This window comes from Polypterus senegalus, chromosome 15 (genome assembly GCF_016835505.1).
Source record: "Polypterus senegalus isolate Bchr_013 chromosome 15, ASM1683550v1, whole genome shotgun sequence".
Lineage (NCBI taxonomy): Eukaryota > Metazoa > Chordata > Cladistia > Polypteriformes > Polypteridae > Polypterus > Polypterus senegalus.
In genome coordinates, this window is record NC_053168.1 from 54,515,637 (window position 1) to 54,538,073 (window position 22,437).

General features: G+C 35.4%; 2 protein-coding genes across 2 annotated transcripts in view; both read right to left on the reverse strand.

The window, feature by feature from the left end:
* Nucleotides 1–22,437, reverse strand: part of LOC120516128 (ATP-dependent translocase ABCB1-like) — a 506,684-nt gene that overhangs the window by 222,735 nt on the left and 261,512 nt on the right. The gene's annotated exons all lie outside the window — the stretch shown is intronic.
* LOC120516096 (ATP-dependent translocase ABCB1-like) overlaps nt 1–22,437 on the reverse strand; it is a 166,092-nt gene that overhangs the window by 72,377 nt on the left and 71,278 nt on the right. Inside the window, exons 24-32 of the mRNA XM_039737555.1 lie at nt 22,360–22,411; nt 21,807–21,957; nt 20,225–20,300; nt 19,612–19,803; nt 14,515–14,686; nt 12,887–13,011; nt 11,732–11,909; nt 11,405–11,518; nt 6,387–6,497 (exon numbers count right to left, since the gene is read on the reverse strand). Coding sequence (XP_039593489.1) covers nt 6,387–6,497; nt 11,405–11,518; nt 11,732–11,909; nt 12,887–13,011; nt 14,515–14,686; nt 19,612–19,803; nt 20,225–20,300; nt 21,807–21,957; nt 22,360–22,411 — 1,171 coding nt within the window. The remainder of the gene's footprint in view (nt 1–6,386; nt 6,498–11,404; nt 11,519–11,731; nt 11,910–12,886; nt 13,012–14,514; nt 14,687–19,611; nt 19,804–20,224; nt 20,301–21,806; nt 21,958–22,359; nt 22,412–22,437) is intronic.

The following is a 22,437-nucleotide window of genomic DNA, read 5'->3' on the forward strand; positions in this document are numbered from 1 at the left end:
ACTACTGCCCCTACTGTCACAATATATATATATATATATATATATATATATATATATATATATATATATATATATATATATATATATATATATTGTCACGCACGAGTAGGAGGCATGGATTGATTCGACAGCACCTGGGAAACCACTCGCCGCCAGGAATGGTGGGGTATTAACTTTCTCCCTCTGCTTCCTCATAGGAAAAAGACCGCCCTGCACCATAGGCATGGATGACCGCAGTGCGATACTTCCGCCCTTCCTCCGCCATCTTGCCCTGACGTCATCCTTCCCATCCTCCCTTGCGGTCCTTCCCGACATTCCTCCACTTCCGGCTCCTCCCAATAAAATGGCCGACGCGCCAGGAGTCGGCGTCGCGCATTATGAACTGTTTAGTTTATGATTTTGACCTGTTTTTGTTTATCTGTACAATATACGGGGCCGGAAAAACCCCAACCCTTGCTACTGTCTCTCTCGGTCCTTTACAACATATATACATATATATATATATATATATATATATATATATATATATATATACACACACACATATAAACATATATATACACACATATATATATATATATATATATATATATATATATATATATATATACACATATATACATACATACATATATATACACATATACAAATATATACATATATATACACACACACACACATATATATATACATATGTATATATATATATATACACACACATATATATGTACATATACATATACATAAAGTAAAACAGTGTGATCATTGAACATTTTGTAATTAGATGTAATTAGAATTACTAACAGTCACGGAAGTCCAATGATCCCCAGTAAGAGCAACAAAGTCCGCTTTCTGTAATGCATCTACAGTAATTTTGCTTGCTTTTCAGTGTGCACAAAACCATTTCACAGTAAAACTATTTCAATATATATATACATACATATATATAGTAATCCCTCGCTATATCGCGCTTCGACCTTCGCAGCTTCACTCTATCGTGGATTTTATATAAAAGCATAACTAAATATATAACGCGGATTTTTCGCTGCTTCGTGGATTCTGTGGACAATGTGTCTTTTTAATTCCTGTACATGCTTCCTCAGTTGGTTTGCCCAGTTGATTTCATACAAGGGACGCTATTGGCAGATGACTGAGAAGCTAACCAATCACAGCACGCAGTTAAGTTCCTGCGTGCTGAATGCAGTGTTAACCAGGAAGTCTCGTCTCGCTCATTCAGCATCAACATGTTTCGCTGTCTAAAGAGTTAACTTTTGTGCTCTTTTGTGTTTATCTTTGTGCATAGTCAAGCCCTTCATTATGGCTCCAAAATGATCTGCTACTGCTTCAGGGGCCGTGCCCAAGTGCAAACGGAAGATGTTAATGATTTCCGAAAAGGTAAACGTTTTGGATTTGTTGAAGGCTACGATTCTTTTTATTTAAAAAGTAGGAAAGGAATATAAGATCTACGGCCGCAGTGTCATTTTAACCAGGGTGCAAAACGAGTTGTAGGTGGATGTAATAAGGCAGTAGTCTGGATGGAATCTGCTTTAGGGATTTGGATTGAAGACTGCCAGAAGAAGAACAACGGCAGTGCTTCACAATCACCTGAAGAGGCTCCTTTGGAAGAGCTGTAACGCTCTCCTTTGTTGTGCAGTAAAATTAAACTCATTGTTATCGGACAAGTCATTTTCATTTATTTCATCTAATTGCTTTTGTATTTATGTATTTTAGTATTAAGCAGTGTTTAAATTATTTTATACAACCCCATCAATGTATAATATGCCAATAACAATAGGATTTTTTTTTCATGGGAACGAATTAATAATTTTCCCATTATTTCTTATGGGAAAAATTTGTTTGGTATAAGTCCTGTTTGGTATAAGTCCAAGGATCTGGAACGGATTAAGGACGTATACCAAGGTACCACTGTGTGTGTATATATATATATATATATATATATATATATACACACCGCTCGCAGCGGAGAAGTAGTGTGTTAAAGAAGTTATGAAAAAGAAAAGGGAACATTTTAAAAATAACATACCTGATTGTCAATATACAGTAATTTTTTTGTGAGTGTTATGAGTGTTGCTGTCATCAAGGATTTGATTATCATTATTTATTTCAATCAATGTATATATACTGTGGGATATGGTCGGCTGTTCATCCCGGCCAATACCTCCACGGCAAAATGGAGGTGCCCCAAATTCCAACAGGGCATCATGGACATTTGAGTTTTCTTTCACAGCCCGGCTGGATACCACTGGGGCCTCCAGAGCACGCGGCAGGGAGGCATAAGGATTTTTATTTGCACTATAACCCAGAAGTATGACCCAGTTACAGGGACAGAAGAAATGACGTACTTCCGGGATGAAGAAAAGGAGTTTTCACCTGACCCGGAAGTGTTAAGAATCACATGGACTGAGGGATCAGAAGCACTTCTGAATCAAGGACTTTAAAAGGACGATGGGAAACCCCAGCAGATTGAGCCGAGTAGGGACGAAGGGTGAATGAGCTGCTAGGAGGTGTGGAGGATTATTGTTTATTGAGTATTGTTTATGATTATTGTGGAGTGGAGGGTGCTTTGTGCACATTTGAAAATATTAAAATCAAATTATTGGACCTTTATCTGGTGTCTGGCATCTGATCTGAGGGTTCAAGTTGACAACAGCGCCCCCTATCTGTCACAATTCACACACACACACATATATATATGTGTGTATGTATGTATAGTGGTATAGTACAATATGTATATCTACTCTCTATATATGAAATCCTAAGCCTAAAAGTATAATTTTTTTGTGCAATGATTTTATATCACATTTTTTGTCATGCTTTAAATCTGGCTTATTTTTAAACCTACATATACAGTATATGTTTGTTATCATTCTTTTCAGAATTTAACTTTAATGTGATTTTGTTAGATTTTCAGATTCTTATTCTGTTTTTCAATTATAACCTAAAAAACATGAAGAACTCACGCCACACAAAATTAGACTTAACCAAGAGTGCCATGAGATTTAACTACTCCTGGGGCCGGAAATAAAAGATAACGAGTAGGACAGCTGTTGTACAGGCTTTTAAATGTTCGAAGCGGCACATGAGATGCAGATCATGCAGCACGGCAGCAAAAGCAAGCCAGCAGCTGATTGAGCAAAGAAGAGGTAAAAACTGTATTTGTTTCCCATTGTATCACCGTTTCAGAGGAGCGACTGCATCTCCCTGGGGTGCGTTCAGCCCCCTCTTCACAACGCGAGTACCAGACTGGCAGGAACTGGCAGTTGGACGGTGGAGGCGCCAGAGGGAATCACATGATATGAATTTATGTATGTATAAAATGCCAAATTGGTCAGCATTTGTGTCCTGGAACATTACCGCCGCCAGGATTTAATTCAGGGGGGTGCATAAAGAGATTTTTTTCTTTCTACGCTCCCCCCCGCAACAAAAACTTTTTTTGTATATGTATGTGCCCATTAAATACCTGCCAATACAGTCACTATCTCTGAACAGTACAGAGCAGTCAGTTTTTGCATAGACAGATTAACCACTTAAGGCATGACCTAATTTTTAATTTTCTGACAAAAAATCATCGACTTTTTTGTTATCATATGATCACTGGAATATAGTTAAAAATGTTATTGATGTATTCAGTGGCATAGGTAGTGCTTTTTTCCTTAAGTTTTTAATGTAATTTTGTAAGCACTTACATACAGCTAGACCTCTTTTTACGCCGGTTAATAGTTCCGATTTCTGGGAGAACAGTACACTTTAGAAAAATATTTCAAATAAAAATTGTAGACATTGATAAGTTCTACAACTTTTATGATAAATATTTTTCTCTAAAGCGTACTGTTCTCCCATAAATCGGAACTATACACAGCGTAAAAGAGATCTAACTGTACACTATAAGAGGCTACGAAGTTTTATCCGGCTGTTTCCGAGGCACTCAAGATTGGCATGACACTTCCTGCAACAACCTGCAGTATTGAAAGATCTTTTAGCACATTACGGCGCGTCAAAACTTGGAACCGATCTACAATGAGTGACGATAGATTAAGTGGATTATGTATGCTTAGTGTACACAAAAAAAGAATAAATAATTGTCCAAAATTTATCGACAAAGTTGTAGACAAGTTTGGACAATAAAAAAGAAGGCTTGAGATGCTCTTTTAGAAACAAAGTGAATGATTGTTTATGTATAGTTGTAAAATGTAAACGCGTCTAATTGTAATTTAAAAATTTAAAATAAAAACTATTTTTTCGCGTTTTTTCTTATTATTGAAAGATTTATTTTTTTTCTCCATTTCCTTTTTTTTCAAAAGCTAGGGGGGTGCACGTGCACCTACTTGCACCCCCCTGCCGGCGCCCATGTCCTGGAATGTCCAATGAGCAGAAACAACAAGAAGCACAAAAGAAGAAAGATATTAGGACTGGAATGTTCAATGAACAAAGGTGACAGAAATCACAAGGAGAGAAGGATGTAAGGGCTAAAATTTAAAATAACAAAGGCAACACTGCAATTTTGCTAAATATTGATGGGTTTAATTCCACTTTGTCATGCAGCTCAATAGACAATAGTCAAAACATTGTTTCTCTGGCTTAATAGCACCTTCATTAACTTCTTTTCTTAAGTCTTTTGTGACTGTTTCCTGTGTAACAGAGTCACAAGTATACAAGACAACAGATAAAGTGTAAGCACTATTTGCAGTTGGAGCTGTAACAGGAATGTACAGTATAAAGGTAAATAAAGAAGCTAGAAATAAAAAGCATTGTCTGTAGTGTGAACCACTATCAATAAATGCTGTTTGTGCTTATATAGACTAAGAGTTAGTACTCATGTAGAACCTCCATTAGAGTGTGTTCTTTAATAGCAGAGCATTTATAACAATTTTGTCATCCTGATTGTAAATCCATGTCGTTGTGTGTGTAGGTGAATAAGAGGCAATGTAAATGCAGATTTAAGGAGATAGTAATCATGTGATTATGTAGGCTTGTACTGTGAAGATATACTTCTAATCATTTAAATCAGATGTAAACACAGCTACAATTTATAGGAATATGTTCACAGCTGCAGTACATCTCAGACTGGAAAGTATTGGATTTTTGTGACATGAACACACTAATGAAGCAGGAGCACATATCCTTTTTGGGTAACTAATTAAAGATAAAGGCACAGTGGAGAGAGAGAAAGAAAGGGAAGGAAAGAAAGAAAGAAAGAGAGTGAAGGGAGAGACCAATGCTAAACCAAAAACTGAATTATCGTAGGTAGGCACCAACAGAGAAAATCATGCTTCAACAATGAGGTCTCATTTTTGTAGTTATTCAACATCTTAGGCTAAAGAGATTATTTTTTACTAGACATTAAGCCCGTTACAATAACGGGTGCTAGAACAGTAGTGCATAAACATTAGTAGGAACAGTCTGTATTAAATGGCAAGGGACCTTGTATGTGGCTGTAATATGCGTCACTGTATTGTGTGCCTTTAATTTTCTCTCTCAGTAATACTGGTTTGTATATTGCCTGTAATTTTGTCGGAAAGTAATACAGTGGAACTGAAGTAATTTCCCCCATAGGATTGTATGTAAATACAATTAATCCGTTCCAGATCATATGAACTGTATGTAAATATATATTTTTTAAGATTTTAAGCACAAATATAGTTAATTACACCATTGAATGCACAGCGTAATAGTAAACTAAATGTAAAAACATTGAATAACACTGAGAAAACTTTGAACAACAGAGAAAACTAACACTGCAAGAGTTCAAGCTATAGCATTACGACCCGCTCGCTAAAAACACCTTTTTTAATGAGTTTTAAGCACAGGAAAAAAAATGAACATGAAAAATCCGTAATCTAATAAACAACCAAGAAAAGTAACATTGCAACAATGCACGCGTGCGTATTTTTGTATGTGCGTGCGTGTCTGTTTCTGTAGCGGGCCTGCGTGTGTGTGCGTGAGTGTCTGTCCCCCATGCGGGCCTGCCTGTGTGTGTGTGAGTGTGTCTCTCTGTCGGGCGGGCAGGCGTGCGTGCGTGTGTGCGTGTCTGTTCTGTCTTTTGTGTGGGCCTGCCTGCCTGCGCGCGCGTGTGTGTGTGTGTGTGTGTGTGCGTTTCTCTCTCTGCACACACAGGGAATGCACAGGAAGAGACTGAACATGTGCCGTGTAGCCCTGCGCATACGCACTTCACCAGAAGACACACACACATGGACACTGGACGCACACAAGGGTTTTATTAAAGAGGATGATAGCTTATTTAACAATGGCAGTCATGCACTAAAAATATTTTTTCCTGTTTGTGGTGGTTGGTGCAGGTTACTTTCAGACTGTTTTTCTTTTACATTTTCTGTATTTACTGTTTACATACATTAATTATATCCTACCTTTACATCAGGCCTTGTTGGATAGCTAAAATGAATATTCTTGAATTCAATGTCACCTTTTATCCGATCTGGTTTGTGTCCTTCTTTAGAACTGCTGTCTATTGGCCGTGGCTGAAAGTACCATAAACAGATTATAATAACTGTTTTTTTTAAATTCATACAGATTATAACAAATGCTTTTTAAGGTCATAGAAAATGTTTTAGTATTACTTATGCATTAGTAGTATTATTACTTATACAGAGTACAATGAAATTGTTACTCGGAAATGCTAATCAACAGGTAACACATTGTGACCCTCCAAATAATTCCAGCTATAAAAAATATTTAGAAATGATAACAACTTTTACATTTTCAAAACAGAATTAAAAAATAACAGGAAATGCATTTAATGGCTCTAATCAATGAATAATTAATTACTGCCATTCAAAAATATATCCACCCGCTTGTTGGACTAGGGGATTGAGAACAAATCCTAGTGTCACCCAGACACAGGCAGTAACCAGCTATGGATAGCATTTCAGTTCTCATCACTTTCCTTGAGAAGAATACCTACTGCCCAGGATATTTGTTAGCAAATACAAGCCCCACTTCTATCAAAAACAGACTCACACTATTAATGAATTTTGTGTTATCTTTACATTAAAGGCATTAAAGCATGAATTTGTTACAAAAAACTGTAAATAAGACATCTACTGCATGAGTTATTCAAGTAAACAAGTACCATGAAAAACACCACAACTGAAAAAAAAATCCTAAGCAAGAATCATATTACTATATTCATGGAATCAAATAATATTCCATGAGTATATCTGGAAGGTCTCCAAATATACTAATAGGGGACCTTCTATTTTAAATTAGCAAAGGCCACAATTTATTATGTAAATAGTTAAGTTGGTTCAGCCTACATAATGATATACTGTACTCTTCTTAGGATCAATAGCAACAGTACAGTAAATAACCATGTATAGAAGTTAAAAGATTTGTGAAATACCAATAAGTCACGATTTTAAAATGACTCACTGCATACCTACAGTAACAAGTGCTAAATTCAGATTGTATTAATCTGTTAGTGTCCTGCTAGTGTACCTAAAGTAACAAAGGCCAAGTCCAGGTTTTTGTAATCTGTTAGACTAGGTAGTCTACCATACATTAAAGATTTTGGGATTTATTTAAATATTCAAAACTTTTGAAAAACAAAAGCAACAAACTTCATTTGCAAAGAACCTTTCCCAGATTGAAATTGTTCTTTGTAAAGCAAATGCTCTATGAAGGAGCCACACAAATCTGTGGAGAAAAATATAGTACCATCAACACTAGAATTACCAGAGCCTACGAGAAAAATCATAAATCCTGCCCACCTTACATCCATTCGCACCTCTCCCGCAGCGTCATTTGTCCTGTAAATGTGCCGATTAAGACAAGCAGCAAGCAGACTGCTATTCCATCCCCCTCCACCGCAGAACATTCACAAAGTTCTTCTAGCTCATGCCTTATTTGATTATCTCCAGTGAAGTGCTGGAGTTTAGAGTGGAAATAATAGATTGTTATTTGAACACATTTCTTGTGTGTTCCGTTTCTACAGTAATCTGTGTAAACACATTGTTAAAACAGAAACATTTTCATACTTTAGTAATAAATGTTACAAAATGTAGGCATAAACTATATAATGCGTGAAGCCTGAAGTCCAAAGATCAAATAAACACTTTCACAAATGGTTCAAGGACGATACAACAGATTCCGTGGAGTAGCGGTAAGATTTGGTGACTTGTAATAAAGAGTTCCCGATTTGTTCCCCACTGCCTCCTATATTTCCTGTTTTCAGTAGTGAGCTGCTCTTATTGGTAATATTATACAGTACAAACACATACATTTGGTTTGCGGCTGTAACGGACCATGTACATTTATAGTACTGTACTTGTAAAAGTTAAAGCGCCAGCATAAATTTACACCTGATCTGAGGCTGTTCATTTTCAAATAGTATAGCATTAGTGCAATGATGTTTTTTGATTGGTACTATTCAGGTCATAAAATTATTTCTTCAAAAAGTCACATATATTGTCTCTTTCTTTCAGGTGTGTAATAGAAACCACAGCATAGAGAGAAGTGTGCGCATTGTAACAGGTACACATGTCAAATGTAGGAAAGATGGTCTTTGCGTGTGTGTGAACTGTTAACATTTGAATTTGATGATTGCATATAATGCTGAACTGACCTCATAAAAGGTCATAAAATGAATAATTCCAAATATCATAAATACGTACGTATGGTTTTTTTTTTGACATCATAAACCGTAAGGTGCATACTAATTCTGTGTGAGCAGGAACACTCAATAAAACTGAATAAAAAAAAAAATAAAGTGTCGGTGAGATACGAAGAAGGAAGATTTACCAGCATTTGTGTGTCAGCTTTTATCCCTCCAGATCAGAGAATATCCAGTTCCATTGCCTGAAAACACCACTCACATCTACATTTATACCCAGTTTCAAATAAAAACTAACAGCGTCAGATCCCTAGGGCTGTAGTAGTGAAAAAAAAAGGTAACTTTTACAAGTACAGTACTATAAATTTACCTGGTCTGTTACAGGCGCAAGACAAATGTATGTGTGTACTGTATAATATTTCCAATAAGAGTAGCTCACTACTGAAAACGGCAAATATAGGAGGCAGTGGGGATTGAACTGGGGAATCTTGATTACAAGTCAGCAAATCTTACCGCTATGCCACAGAAGTTGTTGTATCATCCTTGAACCATTTGTGAAAGTGTTTATTTGATCTTTGGAGGTCAGGCTTCACACATTCTATTGTTTATGCCTACATTTTGTAACATTTATTACTAAAATATGAAAAAGTTTCTGTTTTAACAATGTGTTTACACAGTTTACTGTAGAAATGGAACACACACGAAATGCATGTGTTCCAAATAACTATCTATTATTTCCACACTAAAACTGCAGCACTTCACTCCCAGATAATCAAACAAGGCATGAGCTGGGAGAACTTTGTGAACGTTCTGTGATGGTGGGGGGATCGAATAGCAGGCTGCTTGTCTTAATCGAAACATTTACAGGACAAAAGATGCTGAGGGAGAGGTGCTGAACGGATTTAAGGTGGGCCGGATTTACAAGTTTTCTTGTGGGCTCTGGTAATTCTAGTATTAAAGCTGTTATTTTTAAGAGTGTAACCTGTCAAAATCTGAACTGAAAAATCTCAGTCTCTGAATATACACAAACATTGAAATTTTTTCATTGTATTAAAGTATGGTATACTATTGTTTTGATTTTTTTTAGAATATTAGAACTTTTACAAGAACAAGCCATTCGACCTAACAAAGCTCTCCAATCTTGTCTACTTCCTCCATTAGAACATTTTTGACAAGTATAGGCCATTCAGCCTACTAAAGATCTAATAGAGTTTGTACTGATTTTTATTAATTATTGTTGAAATGTGATTTACTGCTACTTAAACCAGCATCATATTACATGACTTCCAGTTGGAGCGGGATGTTAAATATAATGATTACAATTGCTGATTACACAACTTGCAATTGCAATTACACAACTATAAATCACAGGGGATGATAAATTAAATGCCTCGGTGGTGACTTTCCATCACAGTTTCACAATTCCAAATTATCAGTTTTTTTTCTGACAGCCAATATGTGCTGCCGACAGAACAGGTGCCTTATGAATGAGTTCAGTTGCAATCTGAGGCATTTTTTTTTTTTCCATTCTGTTGTGATATGTAAAACACAAGACATCAGACAGAAAAGTCTCTCTTTTGTTTCTGAGGTCCAAATCTCTCAAGTTCATTATTTTCTTGTAGCTGCATTGTATTCATTTTACTTATGGGTGAGCACTTATTTTATGTCAGGTGTTCGATACAACAAGCCTGTCCCTAGAAACTTAAGATAAAACCAAAACCGTTTTGATTTTGTTGGGATGAGTAACAGACTGGTTGGACTGAGTTGCTAGAGATATCTGACTACATGATTGGCAATCAAAAGATTGTGTTGTGACTGTTTCCGAATCTCTAAGATTATAGAAATGAAGTCTGTAACTGAAAATGTCTAGAAAAATTGTGATAGGGCCTTTAGTTTGTTCAGATGTCTTTGTATATCTGGTCTGCTGTAGTGTCACTTGGTGTCATTAGCATTAGTAAGTCATCCTTCCTTACCTTTAAAGAGTGAAATGTAAAATAGATCATAAAAGTCTTTCATGCAAAGTTACTTTTACATTTTATCTTTTATGATTGCATTAATAACATACTATAACAGAAGTAATACACATAATTAACACTAATTGAGATATACAGTAAGTACACCATTTAGCTTGTTGTGTTAGCAACCATTTAAATGCATTACAATGTAAGAAGCTGTTTTTACCAGATAGGAAAATATCAATTAAAGTATACAGTGTCTAGCTACACTGTAGTTATGAAAATAATTACAGTCTGCTTTATTAAACCTCAGCCATTAAAGTCTAATCCTTAATGCATATACAATATAAATACAAAGCAGGTACTCATATACTTTTACAGTTTGCAGAGTACCTGGAACACACTGTTAATCTGCTAATTACTGTGTTCTCTGATTCTAGGTAAATTCTCACATAATAAAAAGTTTAAAAACATGTTTTATTAAATGTTTAACTAAAGAATATTATAGATTTATTAAAAAGTATACATTAAATAACCTTAATTTCTTAATCGTATACTTTTTTTATAGCTAGAACCATTAATGGTTCATATACTTCAGTTTTTTCACTGTTTCAGCATTTTAAAGAATGATTTAAGGCTGAGGATAAAAATATACAAAAGAAAAGTTGGATCATAAACGTGCAACATGCATCCATCCATTATCCAACCCACTATATCCCAGCTACAGTGGTCACAGGGGTCTGTTGGAGCCAATCCCAGCCAACATAGGGCACAAGGCAGGAAACCAACCGCAGGGTAGGGTGCCAGCCCACTGCAGTAAACGTGCAACAGTTTCTTAAAAATAATTTAGCAGCGGTTTTACCTCATCGATTGTTTTGTAGACTTCATATGCAGCTCCACGAGCACTTGCAATGCTTTCTAAATTGGGTGCAGCCTGACCCAGTGAAAATGTCCCAGAGAGCACAGAAAAGAACACCTTGTAGCGAGGCAAATAAAACAATAAGAAAAAATGATAAGCATTTTAAGTTAAATATTTCAAATGCAAGCAGAAGTGACAAATTAATATAGTTTTAGTAAAATGACAGCACGACAGATTAAACTCCTAATAATTAAGAAACACATTCACTGCTATACATTTCATCAGTTCTCTCCTGAAAGATGTATCTTCATGGTGAAGTATCCAACTTACAATAAATACTTTCCCAATAGAATAATTTTCAGGTTCTTCAATGGCAAGCTTTGTCCCATACCAGAATGCCAGAGCATAAGCACAAAAAATAAAGAACTGTGACAATCCAAGTGATACATTTGTTGTGATGGATTTTTTCACTCCAAGCTGTTTTGCTTCTACTAAATTTGCATCATATCTACAAGAAAATTGGAAAAATTATATATGCCTTTTACATTCACTATATGAATAAATTATTAATTTGTTAATTTACATACTTTTCAGTGACACTGTTTTCAACTTTGTCTCCAATATCATAATCAAGAAAACTCAAAGTATATGAATGGGGGTGTTGGTGGTGAACTGGTTAGCCTTTCTGTCTCACAGATCCAGGCTCCTGGGTCCATCAGGTTTTCGTGTTCTCACTGTATCTGTGTAGATTTTTCTCTAAACATTTTGTTTTTTCTTTCCCATTGCAAAGATGTGCGTTAGATTGATTGGCAGCTCCTCACTTGGACCACTGGGGGTATGTGCATGTGCACCCTGTCCAATTGTTTATGAATGAGACACATTTTGAAAACTTGTGTCTTTTCGTGAGAGGTGCTTAAACAAAGAGGAGAGGGACGTTCAGTAAAATATGGCAGGATAAAAAACCATCAGGGACCAGACTTTAATGTATTAGTGGAGGAAAGCTAAAGAGTCATTAGAGAACAGAAGCATTATAATTCTCAGTGACAATAGTCATACTACACCCAGTCAGAGTACAACAGGCAAATTCATAAATGGCTTTGGTTTTAAGAAAGTACTGCATGACTAGAGAGCCGAAAACTAAGGTTTCTAGAATTTCCAACAGCAAGGTGTGGACTTCTGCAGAAATGCTATGGTTGTGGCCTGCTAAACACAATGCTGGAAAAGGGGTTTTCAGGCGATTTTAAAGTTTAGCAAGAGAATTTAAAAACTGCAATAACTTAACCTGAAAAACAAAACATCTATAAATTCTACAGCTGAAAAAAAATTCATATTGGCTATGTGCTTTCATACACATTACTTCTCCCGTGGCTTCATATGGGTTTTTCAACTTGGTGTTTCATAACCAGGCTGTCCTTTTCATTTAAAATATAACTTTGTATACTTAATTCATATGTGCTACTCACATCAGTATTTTAATAAACATACTTTTCTGAAGCTTTTTGTTGTCCATTAAAAGCAACAACAGTTCGTATTGCAACCAGAGCTTCTTCAGCGATTGCACCTGCCTTTGCATAGGATGTTAGTTCTTTTGAAGTCAAAGTGGCCAGAATCTGTAAAACAAGAACTTGTGAGTCAACCACAAAATGCCATTAATGGAAAAAGCTTTTGACATATTAAATCTGATTAAAATAAGAAAAATGTCATGGAATAATAAAGGTTCCTATGCCAAATACATTCCATATGTTTTATATGATGTACTTTTTAAAAGATTGAGGAAATAGGATTGTGTTGTATGAATGAAGTTTATAGTAACATCTCATCCTTTAAAGTGTCTCCTGCTCTGGTTCCATATTTAAAATAAGAACATAAGAATTTTGACAGATGATGAGATAATTTAATTAATCAGGCTTGTTTGGATAGCTAATATAATTTTTGATAAATCATCAATTTCTTTTTATTTCAAGGTAATTATTTGTAACTGATGCACAATGGATGCATAAAGGAATATTTTGCATAGAAATTCCTTTTTATGGCTAACCAAGCCATTACAAATTTGTATTTTTTCTGATGCCTTTCATAATTTCATAATATGCATACAGGCAGCACAGTAACAGAATGAGAAGTTTAGTGTCATATGATCTCTGTTTTAGATGTCAGAAAAATTCACTTTATGTATCTGTAGAATTTTTGTGATACAAATGAGCAAACCTACAATTTTATAAAGAAAGCATTATTAATATATACTGGAATGTACATATAAAGATATAGAGAACTTGGAAACATATTTGTTTTAACAATTTTATTTCTCACAGCTAATGTAAGATGTAGACGTGACCAGCTGAATAAATCTTAAAATGGTTGTGTAATTATGATTCTCAAGTAAGTGGACTGTTGTGAGATCGTATTTTATGCAGGAAATAATTTAGCCATGTCTGAATCTTTTTGTTAGTAATGAATGAAACAATTTAAATGAAATTGAATAAGTAGAGAAAAAGATTCTCATTTTGCAAACAAAAGAAATGAAGTTCCTCACAAGTGAGATTTGCACAATTAGTACATAATGTTTTCATCTCAGCTGCTAAGCTTTGTCTTTGTAGCTAAAAGCATGGCAAAATATATTCTTGCTCTGAGTATGGAAAGAGGGAGAGTGTCCAGAGACCCCTTAACTGAAACATTTCTAAGGTGTTTTACCAATGATAAAAGCCGCCAGTGAGCCTCACTGGGGATTCTGGTTTGGACTGGCTTAAACAGTTGGGGAAGAGATTCCAAATGAGCGGTGAACGGCAGAACTGGAGGCATGAATGTGCAAGAAGACAATGCATGAGGCAGGTGAGAGCGTGTGGAGCTGAAATTATTTGTACATTATATATATTTCAAGTTGTTTTTTGGTTTTGTACAGGGTAGATTATGGTTTGAAGCTTTTCTCATTGTTTCCATTTGTTTTGGAAAACTTTTATTTGTATTTTAACAGCATATTACAAAAAATAGCCAAAAACATAGTTTTATTTTTTGTTTTTTTTTTTGTGTATTTATCAATTCTGGCATTGCATGCAATACAAATTTTAGGGCAATTTCTTGAAAACTGTAACTTTAAAAGAATAAAACTTTGTTACCTTTGACCACACAGCTGCTGATACTCCAATGAGAGGGCTGACCGACAAAATAACCAATGTAAGCTTCCATCCATAAACAAATCCAATGATAATCCCTGATATGAAGGTACAGAAGAACTGAAGAAAGATACAGATTTTGTCTCCAAGGCCTTCTTTTATTTTATTAACATCACTACAGAAACAACAGCACAAAAAGATCAAAATCATGACTTCCGTGGATTAATAAAAGCCTCTTCTAATTCTCTGAAAACCACAATACATGACTGGCACTGTCCAGTCTGGAATGATGACAGATATATATTTTCCCATTTTGTTTGAAAAAACAAAATACAGGCATAATTACACAAACAAAACATGTGTAATATCCACAAAAAGTTAAAATTAATATTTATTCATTTGTTGCACTACCCCTATACATATGTAATGTTTTATTTTGTAGGATTAATACTTTCTACTTTGCTCATTTCCTTGAACTTAGAATGTGTTCATGAACGAAGTGCTTTTTCATTATAATTTTGTGAAATATAATGATAGTTACAGTGAAAATGTAATTATCTTTTTAACAATATATATTTTATCTCTATGTGCAGCCACAACTACTAAGGACCACTTTGTTATGGATCATTGCCTCACATCCAAATGAGTTGAATTTATTTCAACTTATTTTTATATTATTTTCTGCCTGTTGACAAGATCAAAGAATAATGCACATTTACAGTACAGTTTAAAATAAAATATGAAACAGTAAATAAAGCACAAAAAAATCCAACAGATACAATGCAATAAACATAGTGTGTGCGTGCATACATTTTAAATGGACACACTTTATCCCTCTCCAAAGCTGTTTCAAATGGCAATCTATGTCAAGGACAAGAGGCAGCTATAGGGAGAGAATGGTGTGTAACACTTCTAAATTCACTGGTCGACACCTCAACACTATTAATTTTCTCTGATTTGCAGACTGGCATATATAACATTTAAGATCATTTCTGAACCTACTTACCCTGCACATTTTCTGTTCACTCTTCTATCTGGCAGATAGCTCATGTCTGTCATGGCAAAGGCTATCAGATTTCCAAACAATATTATAGCACATGCTGTGAGATGCCTAAACTTAACATATTTAAGAGTTTTCACTCATTTGATTTGGCATTAAATTGATTATTTACGGTCTACTTGGGAATAATGATCAGTTATCCTGATGTTGTACGTTTGCATGAAGACATTGTAGAGATAAAATTGCAATCCGTATATTAATCCTAGAAAAAAATTGGTGCTACTGCCATTAAATGAAGTAAATACACATTAAAGGTTATCTAAAGTAGGCCAAGGGCTGCCTGGTCCCTCCAAATAGCTGTCTGTTGTCTGAAATATTATCATAATGAATGAAACAAGCAATGTTTCAAGTTTGCTACTTTCTTCACAAACCCAGTAAACATGTATTTAAGTATATACTATCCTATACAATTTTTAATACAAGTCTTACTCCAGTAAAATAAAATAAATTTAATAGCAGAAGGAGAGATTTCTGGAATGTAGGTTTGCAAAATACACATACAGATAAGAGAAAAAAATTTGAATTTATTTTCTACAAATTACAGAAGCATTAACCTTAGGTCATGTACAGCACTATGGAACATGCCTTGAATGCTGTATGTGAACACACTCAAACATATAAGGGTCAATCACTCCAGGCATACTTGCTTTTATTTAAAAAGTAGTGGAGAGGTCTTTTACTCTTCCTTACCATTCAGGGCAACATATATTTTAAATTAAATGTGGAAAGTTTTGGGTAACCATGCTCCTTGTCCATAAAATAATTCTGATGAGGTTATTATTACAGATGCATGTGGGATATATTTGAGGTAATAACCCTTAGCCTGATAGTCTTGTCAAATGGAACAAGAGTGCAGTGTATTCAGGGAAAACTGAAAGAGAAAGCAGGATTTAGAGTGTTTTCGTTAATTAGGAAGTGGAGCGTTTGATTCATAATGGAAAATAACCTTGACTTTATAGTAATGAATCAATAACATTTTCGGTGCATTTTGAGAAAACTGTAAGCTTTGCTAATACAGATGAAAACAAGTAAGCAAGGTGTTTTTGTGTGTGAGATGGGAGGGCTACATTTTATTAGACTTTTTTTCAAAGAAAGTCCTTTAGTTCAGACGCTGTTAATCTGACATTTTTGTAAAGAGCTCGTCTCAGTTGCAGACATGGACATCTACAAAGAGTATTCTCTTTTTCTCTGTTTTGTAAAAACTGAAACAGGCACTTTTATTAAGCTCTCACTTAGCAGTTGGGCATTGAGAAAAGAGGATTAAAGGTATATATTTCCACCTAAAGAAAATATGTGTCTGGAAATTGTCATCTAGGACTGAATAAAGACTGCACAAACAATTTTTTGTGTTGCTTATATTTGCTGATATTGGTTTTGACAAAAAATCATTTTCAAGAAAAGCTTAAATCAGTGGTTCTATATGATTGCTATTAATTAGCATTGCCAGAAAGCTGGAATACACATACTGTATCTTGTCAAGCTGCGGTCCAATAAAAGTATAACAGAACACTCTTCTGAAGCCCTGTATTGCTGGTGAACTGGTTTGAAGTAAACACTTGGAAGTAAAAGTCCTAGTCAGCAAAGCAGCCTGCAATTAGAGGGCCTTACAATATGGACAGTGAGACAGGTAAGAGGTTACAGGTAACCATTATATAGCTGGTTTTGAAATTTGTTCCAAACCCAATTAAGCAAAGAACCTACTCCGTTCTTGAAAGAAGTTTTTGTTACTACAAAAGAACACTTTTCATCCAAAGAAGTAATTCAGTTTTTTAAAGCGGTTTGAGTTTTGACAGTAAAATACTTCCTCCACCTGAAAATAGTTATACTTTGCATTTCAATCCAAAGTTTTGTACAATGAGTAGCCATAGGGGATTAATTTATATATAATCCTGGAGCCGTTTTGTAAAATTTATCTGCTTGCTTATTGTCTTTGGAGTGCTTAGCTTTGCATTTTGAAACTACTGGAATAAAGCATTATTTAACTACTGTAATCTCCAGTAAAAAAAGATTTAAGTTTCAGAACTCTGAAAACTTAACTGTTGTAAGCAACACAGAACCCACAACTGCCCACTATTTTAATGTTTATATAAAAATAATGATAATACATTTTATTTATAGAGCACCTTTCCTATAAATATATAAAACTGCTCAAAAACATTAAAGGAACACTTTGAAAACATATCAGATCTCAATGGGAAAAAGAAATCCTCCTGGATATCTATACTGATATAGACTGGGTAATGTGTTAGGAACGAAAGGATGCCACATCGTTTGATGGAAATGAAAATGATCAACCTCCAGAGCCCTGAATTCAAAGACGCCCCAAAAATCAGAGTGAAAAAATTATGTTGCAGGCTAGTCCATTTTGCCAAAATTTAATTGCAGCAACTCAAAATTGTACGCAGCACTTTGTATGGCCCCTGTGTTCTTGTATACATGCCTGACAACATCGGTGCATGCTTCTAATGAGATGACAGATGGTGTTGTGGGGGATCTCCTCCCAGATCTGGACCAGGGCATCACTGAGCTCCTGGACAGTCTGAGGTGCAACCTGGTGGCATTGGATGGACCAAAACATAATGTCCCAGAGGTGTTCTATTGGATTTAGGTCAGGAAAGTGTGGTGGCCAGTCAATGGTATCAATTCCTTCATCCTCCAGGAACTGCCTGCATACTCTCACCACATGAGGCCAGGAATTGTCGTGCACCAGGAGCCACTGTACCAGCATAGGGTCTGACAATGGGTCCAAGGATTTCATCCTGATACCTAATGGCAGCCAAGGTGCCTTTCTCAAGCCTGTAGCGGTCTGTGTGACCCTCCATGGATATGCCTCCCCAGACAATCATTAACCCACCACCAAACTGCTCATGCTGAATGATGTTACAGGCAGCATAATGTTCTCCATGGCTTCTCCAGACCCTTTCACTTCTGTCACGTGCTCAGGGTAAACCTGCTCTCATCTGTAAAAAGCACAGGGCACCAGTGGTGCATCTGCCAATTCTGGTATTCTATAGCGAATGCCAATCGAGCTGCATGCTGCTGGGCAGTGAGCTCAGGGCCCATTAGAGGACATGGGGCCCTTGGGTCACCCTCATGAAGTCTTTCTGGTTGTTTGGTCAGAGACATTCACACCAGTGGCCTGCTGGAGATCATTTTGTAGGGCTCTGGCAGTGCTCATCCTGTTCCTCCTTGCCCAAAGGAGCAGATACTGGTCCTGCTAATGGTTTATGGACCTTCTATGGCCCTCTCCAGCTCTCCTAGAGTAACTGCTTGTCTCCTAGAATCTCCTCCATGCCCGTGAGACTGTGCAGGGAGACACAGCAAACCTTCTGGCAATGACACGTATTGATGTGCCATCCTGGAGAAGTTGGACTACCTGTGCAACCTCTGTAGGGTCCAGGTATAGCCCCATGCTACCAGTAGTGACACTGACTGTAGCCAAATGCAAAACTAGTGAAGAAACAGTCAGAAAAGATGAGGAGGGAAAAATGTCAGTGGCCTCCACCTGTTAAACCATTCCTGTTTTGGGGGTCATCTCATTGTTGCCCCTCTAGTGCATCTGTTGTTAATTTCATTAACACCACAGCAGCTGAAACTGATTAACAACCCCCTCTGCTACTTAACTGACCAGATTAATATCCCATAAGTTTCATTGACTTTATGCTATACTCTGATTAAAAAGTGTTCCTTTAATTCTTTTGAGCAGTATATATTTTAGGTCCACAAACCAATGCAAAAGAGATGATGTTTGTAGACTCGTTTCTCCACAAGGCTTATTTTTGTCACAGCTCCAGCATCCAGGATTTGAATTCCATGTTTGACCATTGTCTGTGTGTAATTTGCACATTATCCCCATGTCATGTTTTTTTCTCCAAGAACTCCAATTTTCCTCACATATCAAGAAACGTTTGTGCACTTGGTTGGTCCACAAACCATTAAAATGATTAATGTTTGTAAAATGGTTTCTTCACAAGGCTTATTTTGCCAATTAGAGAGATTGCATAAAGTTCTTAATAATACAGTATAAAAATGAAACTTACTCAGTCAGTCTTGTGTTTAATGTTCCTAACTCATGTACATCAAACCAGCCCATGTGTTGATGAAGAACTGCATAAAAGAATTTTTCACGGATCCTTTGTGTCTGTCTTGAAGAGCTCAGCAGAAATGTTGCTACCTGAATTGTAGCAAGAATTAACACAAACAATCCAATGGTGATGAAATAATATGCATTTCTGGCAAAAAGAGAAGATAATTTTAGTTCAGTTTTTTTCTTTACCAGTTACATTTTCATATATTTTTCATTGTAAAGACCTTTTTCCTTTCTTTACAGTAAATGTAACTAGATGGTATTCCATTTATGAAGCTTTGTGCAAGTCAGCCTTTCAGATTATCATAATAAAGAATTAATGTCTCATTAAAACAGTGGCCTTAATATAAAAAAATACATAAAATATTATAATCCACTGTTTTTGCAATCAGTGAAATAAATTAACATTTAATTTTTATGGAGTACTTATACTCAGAAAACACTCCAGAAACTTAACATTACAGTAGACCTTTTCAAATGGATTATATAGAATCTGAGCATTTTTGATAACTTTCCAATATATTCTATTAGGGACCCAAAAAATGAAGTAAGAAAGAAAATAATACCTTGTCATAGCTGCTTGAATTTTCATCCCAGTCAGTTGAGGGCAGTCTGGGCTACTTGCATTCAGTGTGGAGTTTACTGTTTAAACAAATCAAAGTGCAAGTAAGGGACAAAAGTTTAAAATCACATTGACAACATAGACATAATGCAATTTTAAAGTAGGGAGGAATAAATGAAATAAATCAGTTGCTTGAGAAATTATACTTTTTTGGTGTTGAACATCTTTTAATAATGCACAACATACTGCAAGAAAAATATCCAATATTTTCATAAAGGCAGAATTTTGAAATCAGGCATGTGTTACATCTTTGCTTATAATTTAAATCCATTGAATAACTGGTAAATGTATTACTGTAGAAGACCTATGATTGGAGTCTACTGTACAGGTAAACAATGAAGTCTAAAAAATATCAAGCTATATTTAAAACTTTGTAGTTTAATCTTGTGTTACATGGTTATACAGTGGTTAGTGCTGCTGCTTCACAGATCTGCCTTCCTGGGTTTGAAATCTTGTGGCTCATCATTATCCATGCAAAGTTAGCACATTCTCAGTATTCTATTGCGTGTGTTTCTTTTCTCTCTGAGTATTCTAGTTTTCTCCTAAATCCATGAAAATGTTAATATTAGGTTAACTGGGGATTCTAAAGTAGTCCCATGGAGGTGTGATTATGTGCATAGGTGGGCCTTGTGATGGCTCAGGGCTGGTTTCTGCTTTGTTCCAGAGAGGTAAGGATAGACTGGACCCTTTACTACCCTAAACTGGATTAAGTCAAGTCTGTAAATGTTACATTAAATACATGCTAAAGGCTATAAGTTGATAAAACTTAATTGGTTAGATAACTATTTAAATTGAAAATACATAAATAAAACATACATACTTTAATTTGGCATAAATTGAATAACGTAAATATACTGTATAATAAATATAGTATACAATTTCAAGTGTTCTGTATATTTTAAACTTACTGTATGCAGTACTGGGTAGAATAACGGTATGATGGTTGGGATTCTTGCCTCACAGGTAGCTCCAGAATCCTGAGTTCACATCTCATTTTAAGTACATTACTCCCAATTTTCCACCCACATTCCGGACACATGCATGTTCATCTAACTGGCAACACTAATTTGGACCAGTATGAGTGAGAATGTTTGCATGTGTGTGAATGCTGTGCAACAGAGTGATGCCCCAACTAGGGTTTGGTCCAGCCTTGTGCATAATACTACCAGAACAGACACCAGCACCCTATCATAACCACAGTATTTGGCATTAATAACAAAATCTACATGTATAATATTGTGTTTTCTGACAAAACTTAAACAGCAGGTAATTTTTTGTTTGTTTATTAATATAATTATGAAATAACAGAGCAACAGATTATATATAAATATTAGATACCTCACAAATTTGTCAAAAGTACATAAAACACCCATTATCAAGCAAGTGCTTGTAACAAATAAGAAAAAAGGTTAAAGAAACCTAAAGAATTGACAATTTCATTAGTGCTGTAACAGATATCAACAACCATCCTTAATACTAAAACTACCCTTTAAAATTGCATGACAAGAGAACAAGGCAGATCTTACCTGTGATATTTACTTGTATGCCACTGCTGACAAAGCTATCAGTCATTTGTCCAAACACAACGATCATAATCGGTAGTGCAACGCCATGTGCTGCAGAGCAGACTAAACCTATTATCATCAATATGATATCCAAAGTATCAGCATAGTGGAACTGTGTATTTAAAAACAAAACGATACATTAGAATGATAATCATAAAGATGTCAAATTTTAATTCAGAATTATTTTAAGAAGTACATGCAGATATTGGATTGATGTTTTTGACCCTATTATTTTTTCTGACAAGTACCTCAGAGCTATAATAAATTATTTTATAGTAATTTAGAAACCCTTAATAAATGTTTATATTTTACATTTATGCCCGCAGCTTTTTTGTAAAAAGTATTAAGTTGAATATGATTTCATAAAGTAAATATCTTTTGTACTCAATGTATTGCAGTGTAGTTTATTATGTTAATCAAGAAAAGATGAAAATCTGTACATTTATTATAATTAACCAACTACAAAGCCAGAGTGTAGGGTCCATAATTCATTGAATAAATGACTTATACTAACCAGCTGGAATATTCCCACTGACTTTGCAAGTTCTTCTTTTTTATTTTTCTTCCTGGAATTAAAAAATATGTACAGTAT